This window comes from Takifugu flavidus, chromosome 15 (genome assembly GCF_003711565.1).
Source record: "Takifugu flavidus isolate HTHZ2018 chromosome 15, ASM371156v2, whole genome shotgun sequence".
NCBI classification, from domain to species: domain Eukaryota; kingdom Metazoa; phylum Chordata; class Actinopteri; order Tetraodontiformes; family Tetraodontidae; genus Takifugu; species Takifugu flavidus.
The window spans coordinates 2,287,060-2,299,769 of record NC_079534.1 but is presented as its reverse complement, the minus strand read 5'-3'; the positions used below and the strand labels follow the sequence as shown (position 1 = coordinate 2,299,769).

At 47.7% G+C, this 12,710-nt stretch overlaps 1 protein-coding gene across 3 annotated transcripts in view; it reads right to left on the bottom strand.

Moving 5' to 3' along the window:
• LOC130538894 (low-density lipoprotein receptor-related protein 8-like) overlaps nucleotides 1-12,710 on the bottom strand; it is a 45,507-nt gene that overhangs the window by 27,880 nt on the left and 4,917 nt on the right. For all 3 annotated transcript variants that reach the window (XR_008953995.1, XM_057056879.1, XM_057056880.1), the window contains exon 3: nucleotides 47-169. Coding sequence is in view for 2 of the 3 variants with exons in the window: in XM_057056879.1 (XP_056912859.1) it covers nucleotides 47-169 (123 nt within the window). In the remaining variant the exon portion in view is untranslated. The remainder of the gene's footprint in view (nucleotides 1-46; nucleotides 170-12,710) is intronic.

Sequence of the window (12,710 nt, the reverse complement as noted above, 5' to 3'; positions counted from 1 at the left end):
GGAGACTCGTCAGAAACAGCAGAAAATACAGTTCAGGTCCACTCACTGCAGGTCTCTGCTGCTTCGTCAGAGCCGTCGGGACATTCCGGCTCCCCGTCGCACCGCCAGCGTCCCGGAACACACTGTCCGTTCAAGCAGGCGAACTCGGCAGGGGCGCACGTCTTCTTGGCTGGAATGGAGGAACAGAGAGGGGAAGAAGAGGGCAGGTTAAAGGCCGTAGGGCTACAGCGCATATGTGTAGCCAGCAGAGCAAAGTGGTCTGAAGTGGTTTACACACAGTTCTGGCACAGTCGAGGCCACCCTGGCAGCAGGCTCAGAGCGATCTGTGACATTAGCTGTGTGGCTCCTGATGCATCTTTTTGCCAAGGCAGCGATCGTTCCTTTTAAAGCAATGTCCACTTTCCGCCGTTTAAGCTATTTAAGAGAGCTGTCATCCCGGTTCCACATCAGCGCCGCTGACACATGTGCACAGACGCGTCGGCTCAGTTTGGAACGCGCAAGCGCGGATTCTCGTTCTTGATGGAGATGGCAGCGTTCAAGGGGATCGAGGCTGGAATTATCTTCAATCATGTGGTTGGATACACAGAACATGGAGCTGATTGAGTTTAAGGGCGCCGCGCAGCATTTCAGAAGAAACAAAGTCATCAAATCCAGCCTCCACTGAAGCTCAAATAGGCAAATCAGGCCCAGAGATCCTTGCGCATCACACACTGGAAGAGTCTTTCTTATCTATTTAATCTCTTTTTCTTTTAATTAAGACTTAAAGGAGGAAGAGGATTTCTAAATTTATTAAATTTAATATGTAATTAGATTATTAAAGACCAGGTTTGTTGGAAATTTGGATGTTATGTGATCCCCCATTGATAGAATCTGGCTGTTTATGGCACACTCTTTAATAAGAACCAGTCGACGGAAGCTAGACGCTGAAACGGCGGGGCAGAAATCTCATGACAATGATCTGACTCCCGGCAATCATCTCTCCCATCAGAGGAGATCAGGCTCATCATCGCTTGCATTGTTCCTACGCCGCCTTCTCCTGTGCTCAATTCTGCTAATATCTTTCACTAATTGTCTCCACTTTTCCAATTTCTGGATGCTCATTCATTGTTCAGGCCTCCCCTCCCCTCCAGAACTCTAATCTCTCCTGCAGGTTTCTCATCTCAGAGCGGTGAAACGGATTCAGAGTGCTGAACACGGCGGGTTCAGGAAGGTTAAACCTTTTACGTCCTAAACTTATTTTCAACAGAGAGCTACAAGCCGGCGAGGCCACGGGCTGATAAATATGTCAAGTGAAATCCAATAACATGTCTGGAAGAAGTCTGTTGAGGTGGTAGCGTGGAGAGGGAAAAAAAAAAAAGGCAGTGATCCAAACGTAATGTAACGGCCCCGAGCTCGTCACGGCTCAGGCTTGCAAAGTTGAACACAGGAATAAGCAGATTTTAAAAGCGCAGTCGCAAAGTTGCAAGACGGAATCATTCAATTTGCCCCGACCTGTTCTGGGAGAACCTGCAGGATGGTTTAATACATCAGAGGTTTAGCGGCCCTGAGCCCAGCTCTCTGGCCTCCCCACTCAGCTGCAACCACTCCTCAACTCGCCCCATCTTGGTGCAAATTAGATACAGCGTTTCCAGATGTGCAGTGCGTCTAATCCTAGCCGGGAGCCTGCGAGGAACCAGCAGCGATCCCGTCGCTAATCCAAGTCTGCTCCTACTTTTCCACCTCTTCCTCTTCCTCCAACTCCGCTTCCAACGCCATCTATAAGCCTGAGCGTGAGCGGTGTTCTTAGTTTTAGTTTCTTTCATCAACTTTCATGTTGTAAAACAAGTAAAATCCGCCAGTGCTGCAGAAAAGCCCCATTCAGCAAACATAAACATTGAGGGTTGTGTTTTTGAGGGTAGCTGCAGGTGCCTGGCGGAGATATCAACACTACTGAGGGCTTCCTCAAACACGCGCTGCAAAGCCTTTATCTGCAGAGGGAACACTCTCCTTACGGCAGCAGGAGACAGAAACCATCTTCTTTAGTGAAACCCTGAATAGTTACGGAGCCAATCCTCAGACTGGGAATAGCTCCCCCTTAATTCGAAATCTCATCTACTTGTGCTCTTCACAAGAATCTGCTGTAGCAAGAGGGGTGAAGAAAAGCCCTGATGGCTCACCCTGACACTAAATAAACAGAGTTAACTAAAAATAATAATATATAATTTAGATGTCGGTGTTTGGCATTAAACTAATTTCCAGCCTGTAACCACAATCACCCACCTTTAAACTTCAAATAAAGGTAATTAACTTAAATTTATTCACCTTTACGGTGACCTGGAGCCATTGCAGCTGGCCTCGCCTCCATTTTTCCTGTTATTACACAACAAATGGGAAAGCGTTCTGCGGCGCAACTTAAATTTCCTGCGGCACACACAACCGCGAATGCCACACGATATCTGCAAAAGCCTGTGTGTCATTTGTGGGGGGTCGGGTGGCGGTGGAAGGAGACACGCCGAGGGTCCCCCAGGCAAGACATCAAGTTTGAAGGCAACGGAATAATTGGACTCATAACATCCTCCAAATGCTGGAGCGCTCTGAAGATTCTCGTTTTAATTAATCTGGCTCCCAGAAGAAGGTGGGGGAGCTGAGGACTGAACGAGTGAACGGAGGATCCAGTAGATCCGGATGTGGCCTTCCCAGGTCAGACGTAGCACCACTCGCTAAAGTCGTCGCCATTTCAGCTGATGTCCACGGGGGCCACGGTTCACTTGGCAACAATTACCTAGGCCAGCTTACGCCATCTGCTCCGATTGACTTTCTGTTTTAATTAGATGGGGCTTAAAATGTTAGCCTCGATGGGGGGGGTGATGGCTGAAGGTGAACAGCAGAATGAGAAGGTTGATCTGTAGATTGAATGGAGAGAGCTGTCAGGAGGAAGAGATGAGGAACAGGACGATGGTTTATGGAAACGCCGGGGAATCCTGTCAAAGATGGCGGCAGCGAAGCCGAAACATCTAACATCTGAAACATCTAACAAAAGAAAACATGAGCTTTACAAATGAGGAGTGACTCAGACAGATTGAGGGGACATCGGGGGAGGCTCACCCAGCCGTGTTTACGGCTCCTGGAGGGGCTCCACGCTCCGACAACCCCACCTGGAGTCGGCTCCTCCGAGGCCTGTGTTGTCGGAATCCCGCCGCTGATTCTCCTCTTCATATTTCCTTTAGCAGCACTTGTGTGGATGATTGTGGCAGACGCTGCCCCGTTCCTGACCTGTCCGACTGACGCGAGGAAGCCATCTTTTTCCCAGAGAGGGAAGCTGCAGTGGATCCTGGTGAATCGTTTTTCCCGGAGCTGCTAAGCGCTCTTTCTGTCAATCCTTGTCCCGCTTGAGGCGAAAGCTTCCTTGAACTCCGCTCAGAGCAAAAAAAAACAGCCCAACCTTAAATCAAAACCAAACCAAAGCTGCTGATTTGGACAAATTCCGCCTTCGACATCACTTTCCGACCGTTTTGGTTTGCCGCCAGCTCCGTTTGACAGCTTAGCGTGACAGCATTCCCGAATGTTTCCTGGTGGCCGGACACACGCGGGGACGCGTCAGGGATCTCTCACCAACACGAATTAACGACATGAAACCCAATCAGGTGAATCAGTGAAGCTGCTGGATTTCCTGTCAACCGTGATTGCTCAGTCACACACACACACACACACACACACACACACACCACACACACACACACACACACACACAAGTGTTTTTTTCATCCTGGGAGGATATGAATGACAGCACTTTCTGTTCGGAGGCCTCGGAAGGCTTAATAGGTTGTGCGGTGATAAGCGGATTCTCCTGGGCATCGGAAGACAAATGGCCTCATTAGCACAGTGAGACACAGGGGAGGCTCGTCCAAGCAGGAAACACAATGTTTCCCGTTGGCTCAGACCAGCGTGAAACTGTCCGAGCCCTCCGGAACGAATGGGGTGCCATGCATGAAAAGGTGACGTCATCGTGGAAGCTGCTTTTGATGGCTATCAATCTAATTTGTCGCGTCTCTTTAACGATGCAGACGCATGGATATTTCCCCCGTTGATGTCAGCCTGTAATCTGTCAATGAGAGACATCTGTCCATCAGTCAGTGCCTGCTGGAGCCCACAGAGGGACAATAAGCCAAAGGGGGCTGAGCTCTCACTCAGTGCAGAGACTACTGATTTATAAGAAAGCACAGCTGCAGCAGTGAATGTTTGGATTTAATCTATCTGCCTGTTTTTTTGATTATTTTGCTCATAAGAACAAATTAAGCCAATCAGAAAGCCGTGACACCAGAGCGTTTTACTTAATCCGGACAGCTAAGTCGATCCGGCAGTGATCCCAATTTTGCTGTTTCATTATCAAAACAAACTTGATACGTCTCAAAAAAACCTGCATCTTAATGCAGACAAATTTCAGGACATGATGCGGAACGTTTGCTGCTCAGCGTTTCTTCTGACCTTGTTCCGACCAAACCGACACGCGATGCTAATTATAGCTCAGCCTACTAAAAAAGGCACATTTCCTCTCCCTCCGCCAGGTCGCACCGGCGCCTCAGAGTATCTCAGAGGTGAGATATACTCGCTACAAAGCTCCTTCTAGCAAACGGACAGTGATTTATCCCGAAGACAGGGCGCTCCAGCTTGGCTAAAGCCCAGAAGATTTACCTGGAAGTCATATCAGACGGAGGAGGGGGGGGATTTGTGAGCATCTATGAAAGCAATACAAGTCATGACGCAGTCTTTGGTGCATTGTTTCCAACTGCGGACACAATTACAAACAGGTAAACACATATTCAGCATAGACACACCCACACACACACACACACACAGATATTCCTGCCTTCCGTCACATGATGCTCCATGTGTCTGACCTTCTGTCACTGCTCCTCTTTCCCAGGACATTGTTGGTGCAGCCATATGTCAACGCTACACTCACGCGTGCTCACCACATGACACTGACTCACACGAAATCACCTTGGTTTTGCCATTTCCTCGATTTCATTTAATCAACTTCAGATGAATATTGACAGAAATGCCTCTGGGTGGTGTTTTAAGCTGCCCATCCCATTAAAAAGATGTCTGAATCTTCCCTTTGCTACTTCTGAGGGAACAACGGAGCTTACCGGGTTCTGTTATTAAGTGTCTCTGAAGAGATAAGACCAGTTCTCCGAGGCACCTAGAAGAAGACCAGGCTTGGATGCAGCTTACTTTAGCTGGGAACGGAATATTCCTATATCTTTTCCCCAATAGTTGCACAATTCAGCCATTGATATAATTTCCACGACGTGAATGTAATATCAGAACCATTTCAGCCGAAAACATCACAGAACATGGAAGGAAACAGTTCTTGTAAGCCACCATCTGGTTTTAGTTGAAGATGCTCGATCTGCTCTCTGGGGTCTTCCACGGATGAATTCCAGCATGCAGGGGAGCGGGTTCAATCCCCGGAGATGACAGAACGCGGTTTGTAAGTCACACATCACTGTGATGTGCAAGACATGAGAGGAACGCCTCCAGACTCAGATGACGGGAAGCGAGCTGGAGGGAGCAGAGCAGCATGGGGGACGTTCATCAAATCAACCAGCATTTCATTCAGAAACCTGCAGCAGGCCAAATAAAGCAACCTGGAAGAGGAATTTAATTACGGCAGGTCATTTTAGAGGGAGTGGTGGGTGTTCGCAGCCTGTTGTTTTGTCGTTAATCGACAACGAGGGTTGAACAATGCGTCCTTCACCTGTGTAGGCAGAGCTGGACTCCTACTTTTAAAGCACAAATGAGCAGAGCAAAAGGAAACGAATGAAACGAATCCTGCTCTACAGATGAAGAAAACGTCCCATTTTCCCTGAAATAGTCCTCAAAAGTGTGGTCCAAGCACAATAATTAGGGGAGAGGGGGTGGATTATGGTGCTGCAGGAACATCCCAGGCTAAACAAAAACATGACCGCAATAACGAATAAGCGGTCAGAGATCGATCGGTCGCTGGGGGCTCCTGAAAGCCTCACGACTCTTCATCTACTATAAAACAAATATGCCGCGCTCACACACGCTGAGGCACTTTCTAAAGAGCCGATGCTGCCCGACGATAAAGAACGACATTGAGCTGCGCTGGAAACAAGGTAGTCGATCCGGGCTGTCACCTGGCCCGCGGCTCTTGGTGATGAAGCCTCCCTGGCCTAGAAAACAAAACAACCAAAAAAAACAGACATCTTGAAACAGCTGACGCCTCCTCAGCTGAGCCTTCCCAGCATGCTTCACTGCAGATTACTGCGCGCTGCTCCTGCTTCCAGGCCCGATCACGGTCTGCAAGCCTGTTCAGGGCCGCAGAGGAGCCGGTGAAGGGAAGGAACAGGTTCTTCAGAGAGCGGCGCCGCCTTCATGTGGTTGTCCGGTTCTCCACAGTCACAGCCATCCAGCAGGCTTATTCTCCAGAGCCGGATCGATCGGACTCTCAGGGTTTTATGCTTTAATGATTCCGAATGGCTTAAATGCACAAAAGTAGTGCCTATCAGCTCCCAGCTGCTTTAAAATCTCACCTGGGGGCTGAGAACAGAGACAGATGAGGAAGTGTTTAACTCCAATGTTGAGCTCAAACATCTAATGATTTCCAGCATCTGGGTTCTACAATCCTTGTTTGCGGATCAAAAGCTGACGGTCGCTCTCTGGAGGAAGAATCCAGCTTTCTGATGAATCGTCTGCTTGAAAGATGAACGATAAAACGTAGATTCAAGAGGGCGAAAGTACGGGGCGCAATGTGAGTGGTGTGGCTTTTTACTGGCTGTGAAACTGGGCAAATAGACGCAAAATGGTTTTTAATGCAGTGTCTCGGCAATCTGTGGCCAAATTTGACTCTGATATTGGACTCGGTGCTGCAGGAGGATCAGGTGAATGGGAAATTAATGAGGAGAATCTTGAAGTGATAGCCCCCTTCACTTGGACAGTCGGTATTCATTCAGTCATTATCCATCTGTCAGAAGTAATTATGGCTCCAGGAAGGAACGCGTTCACTCACTTCAGCGAGGGCTAAATCTAAGAGCGGCGCCCACGTCTGTCAGTTTAAGTTTGAGAAGGTTCATAACTTTCCTACATTATGAATTAAGCACTTCGTGCTGCAAAACTTGCAGGTAATATCTTACAAATATGAAGGGTCAAAGTGTTTACGCGGGGGACTCGATCACACCAGGCAAGCTAGCGTTAGCATTAGCCTTAGCATTCCCAGATGCTTGCAGTGACAACTTGTGTGAGCTTTTAGTCACAAATATTCCACTACAGCATCATTGTTATACTAATTTACTTAATTTACTCCAGTAAGTCAATAGATTTCTGGTTTGTTGTTATGGAGAATGGTGCCCAAGATCTATACATTATAACATTACTCCACCAAAGTGTTACTAGGTCACTTAGCATTCTGTCAAAAACCTCCTCTGCCCTTGTGGGACGGGCAGCTGAGGTGAATCAAAAGCTCCTCCAGCCTTTTCAGCACATCTTACAATCACGCACATGAAGAACTAAATGTTTTCATAGCCAACCCAAATACGATCCATTTATAATTCAGATCGCAGAAGGTAATTTACAGTGGCACCGACACTGGTGACATAATTTGCAGCTCAAGCAGCTGTAGTATCGAGTTCCCGACCCCTCCGAGCGTGAGCATCATTCAGCTGCAGACATTTCACTCCCTAACCCTTCCTGAAAAACAAACACTTCATCTGAACATCTGCTCGCAGAAAGAATATTTAATAGTGGGTTTGGTGCGCTTATTACAATGATAGAATTCATATAAAAGGCATCTTTATCTGTAGATTGTGTTTAAATTAGCAACTCGGCATCACGCGACATGAAGATTTGGTAATCTGAGTCTGAATGGACGTGCAGACTTTAGGCTATAACAGCACAAGACAGGAAACAGCACAGCTAATAGCAGCCCTCTATTACACATTTCCAGGTTGCCGTAAGTCTGGATTTAAGAATATATCTTTCGGGGAACTTCGATGGGGAGTCCTTGGCAGCAGAGTGCATGAGGAGAGCCTACAGTATAAATGTGTGCCACCCTGGATTATTGTCTCTCTGCTAACCGAGGCACTGTAATGGGAATTGCAAGATTAGCCTTTCACCCTGCAGAATGAGCCCCAGCTACGCTTTCATCCCTCCCCCTTTCCCCGCTTCTCTCCTCCCTGCGAAGGCCTCGCTCCGCTAATAAGCGACAGAATGCCGACTGCAGACAACATTTTCAGAGAGCCTCTCTGTGGCCCAGAGACTAACGCATCCAAATTACTGTGAGAAGACCCTGAGAGAGCGCCTTTAAACTCGCACTACAGACAAAAATTAGCATAACTGTAATAACGCCCGGGGTCAAATCCCTTGTTCGAGAAAACCCGCCTTCAGCAACGAGGATGCGTAATTAAGACAAAGTCAGATTTGAACCTTTGAACAAAACCCCGCCAGCAGCACACAAACACCACCCTCGACCGCGCCCGCCCCGTGTCGGCGAGGGTTCTGCTGTTCTGCTGCCCCGCTCTTCAGCTCTGCTGCTTCGTTGTTGTGTCTCCTACGAGTATCCAGGGAAAACGAGCCAGATTCCCGACAGAAGAGAGACAGACAGACACTGATGGCCCAGCGAGAAGGTCTGTAAACACACCCGCTGGCCCGTGGGTCGGAAGGCTCTGCGAAGCCTGGCTATTTACTCACCAGAACTTGTAAAGCCTCCACATTAATAATAAATATTCATATCCAACCACCGCTGATCCCTGTCATAACACACAGAGCTCCCGCGTCCTTTGTTGCAGGTCCATACGTCTGCACGCGCTGAATATCACACCGATGCCGTCGCTCTCGTTTGAGAAAAATGTTAAAGGTGACGCAGCAGCTCGCCATTACGGCTCCGCTCATGCATGTGCAGCTCAGACGGTTCTATTAGCAGCACGGTACACTTGCTGCACATCCAGCGTGGCCCCACGAACCAACAGAAGAGGAGTGAAGCCATCCGTTCCCCGAGTCTTACTTAAGCTGTACTGATTCTAAGAATGTGACAGTGGCGCCGCTCTGTCAAATATACCGACAGAGCAAACTTTGAGTTTGCCTTTAAAGCAGTGACCTCGTAATTTAACTATTTAAGGGCTGGATTCAGGCCTTGTAAACTCACTGAGAGGCACTTTAAGACATTTACACTACACAAATTTCCAAAGCTTCTAGACAAAAGCCCTTGGCAACAAAAGATCATGATATCAAGCGATTACGGGCGTAAAATAGGCTGCTGCATTCAGATGCAATAACAGCTTCTTGTTGCAGTAGGTAAATTAATTAAGGTTTCTATTCTGGGGTTGTTGTTTTTTTGCAACAATGTATGTGCTGTTGAGATTCAAAGTAGACTGTGGGGCTGTAAAATGGATGCAAAGAATAGATCTTTGAAGAGCTAATGGAAAATGACAGTAATCTCAGTACAGCCAGGCACTCGTCCACTGCAGCCCACAAATGGAAGACCTAGCTTGTAGCATTGAGAGCAGAGCCAAGCAACGACAAGGGGAATGCTTAGGGGCTTCGTACTCGGCCGTGTGGCAGGCATCCCACTTAGAACACCAGATAATTCAACAGAGATTTTTTTTAAATGAAACTGCTGACCAAATGCTGTGTTTAAAGATGCTAATCATCTCCGGGCCTGATGGATGTCTGACACAGTGTCAAAGCTCCAGGGCTGAACCAGACGTGGAGCATCTGTTTCTGCCATCCTGGCTGTGGCAGCGTTTGTAGCAGCGGTGCTGTAATACACCCATAATCCTACTCAGATGTCAGGGATATCGCCGATGTGCCAAAACGACAACCCGGCCAAGTTTAAACACACATAGGAACAATGGGCCTCACAAAAACACGCCGGATAGGAACAAGCAGATGTTCTCCAGCGGTTCAGCCTCCTGCGTGGATGATCGTTCTCCATTCAAATAAAAGGCTGCCGTCTACGTTCTGGTTCACCTTGTTAGGGGGCCGGTTTGCTTTGCGCCCTCCAGAAGGCGTTTCTCTGAAGGCAGAGAGGGGTCTGACCTTTTGACCTTGCTCTAGTAAACACAATGGATGTTTTTTTAATGATCTGTCTTGCCGTATATCTGATCAGCATCACAAGACTAAGAGTGCAAAACAACCACTTTCAAATCAATTACACTGCACTTCAGCCCTGCTACCCCCCTCCCCACACACACACACACACACAGAGCACCCTCCCTGGCTCCATGGAGACGGCCTCTTTATTCCCTGCTTTTATTTTTCCTCGCTCTCCAGCACTCCATCGGACAACGACGCCTGCCACGATAGATCCTGTCACTGTCAGATATCCTTCACACGTATCTGTGGGTCCCGTAAAGCCCGTCGGAGGGTTTGGGACGAGGATTTTATAAAATGTTATGTAGGTACACAGCAACATCAGATGACCTGTGATGGGATTTTGAATATAAGGCGTATTGGAAAAATGAGAAGAAAGAAAGACAAATGGTCTATTTGAGGTGTTATATAACAGTCGATCTTCTAAATGGAAATGAAGCCCCACGCACCGGACCGCCCTCCTCGTTCTGGCAGGTTAAACGTTGAAGAGTCGCCGTTTCATTTCTGCTGTATTTGAACGCGTGGCTGCGTATTGGCGGACAGAAGCTCAAAAAACCGTCCGTCGGTGTTGTGGACGCTGCACAGAGAGCATCCTTCACAAAGGGAAAGAGCTTTTTTCTCTTGTTTCACCTGAATCCAGGTAGAAGCATATGAATAAGATCAGCATTTGGGCTCATTACTGCAGCTAAAATTTCTTTTAAATGATGAAAATCGAGGTTAAAAGTTCAAATATGTCCCCATTTCGGAGCCTTCCAATTACTGGAGGAGAACCTGACAAAGGTCCACACATGTTTTCATCATCAGAAACATGAAACACTCCTCTACTGTCTAACTGCAGACTCTTTGGCCTAAAGTTTAGATATTATAGCCAAAAAGCAAAATATGACGAACCAGTTTTGCCAAATCATGATGAAAAACGGCTGGAAGAAGGTGGTTTCAATTTAAAATGGAAGAATTCATTCCACCGCCAGCAGCATAGTTTGAATTGATTTCACTGTTCTATTATTTTTCTTCTCGACCACATCTGAGGGGTAGATAAACTGGCCCCTCGGACTTTACTGTAAATAAAGCAAAATGGAATAAACTTGATTTTCAGAATACAGCCTAAGTCACTCCGCACTTGCAAGTGAAATATGATCAAACCTTGAGTGTTCTGAAGGTAATTAATCAGGAGAGACTGAGAAAGTCATGTTAGTATAACGAAGGAAAGCAAGGAAACCGTGTTTATATCACATTTTGTCTTGATCCACCATTTAAATGAGGATTCTTTAATGTACTTTTTCCTCCCGCCATATTTATGTATATTTATTGTTTGTGGGTGGAGCCTATTTAAGGAGTCTAAATCGTATTCATTCGATATATTTATACTGATAATCACACTTACCACCACACGGGCTTCAAAAACACAACTCAGTTGTTTCACCTCCTTTCCTAACCTCCTCTCCTTGAACCTGTGCAACGGGTCTACTCGGCTTATTTCCTTCCACGTTGCGCATAAAAGTGTGGACACGTGCATGCACGCAAACCCAGGGAGGAACAGGCTCATAAGTGTTCTTTAATGACGATGGAACAGCGCCGCATTCGAGCCTGCATACAATTAAACATCTCAGCCTTTTGAGACGTAAGCAAAGGAGACACAAAGGGGACGAGACGTCTCTTGGAGCTGTGGGTTTAAAGGGAGAGCATAATTACATATGTTAATGTAGCACCGCTCTTACATCTGACGCGTGCCGAGCAAATGGCATTTCTAATGTGTGCCAGGCGAGCAGCGTGCACAACCCCTTCCATTAACCCCAAATCCATACGTACGGAGGCAGCGAGTCAGGCAATCAGGCCCTTTGCTTTGGTGCCGCCTCTGTTTAAAAACACCTGATCCCTCTCGCACCGCTCCTAAAGCGGTTCCTACTTCAGACTTGGGACAGGAAGCTGCGCTGGGAACGAAGCGAGAGTCCCGTAGGGAACCGTGTGGCTTCCGTGGTTTGTTGGCAGCCCAACAGCGGTAGATCCCTCTCTTTTATTTGTGTGCGCGGGGCAATGACAGGCGCCAGAGCGGGTGGAATGATTTAAAGGCCGCGGCGGCCTGCACGCGAAGCTTCAGCGTCGTGATGGTGGCGATGATGTGAGTCACCGTAGAGCCGGACAAAGCGGACGCCACTTTGACTCCCGCCAGCCAAGGTTGTGATCATAACTCATCTGGAGAGAGTGAATCACCGGTGGAAAGGAAAGGGACTCGGCGCTTCGGAGGATGTGTCACAGACGTTCACTCATCATTTTAAATCACCTCCGCACAGCCGTTGCTCTGGTTTCAGCTGCGTGCGTCCGCTGTGCGCCTGCGATGAGTGCGTCACACACAAACACACACAAATCAGCCTGTTCAGTCGCACAGAGGGGCTTTTTTCCACCAAAATGAGTATCTTGATATGCGTTTTGACTCCAGAAGTCATTAAAAGACGCGCTGCAGCCTCCCTAGTTTGGGGCACTTGAAAGTACTTTCTTGCAGTGTTGAACCGTTTTGTGATGATCAATTAACAGCCTCAAATGTCCTCAAAGAGGACATGAAAGGAGGCAGGGCCGCCCGCTAATGGGCCGAGAATGGAAATGAAAGTGTTCGCATCTAG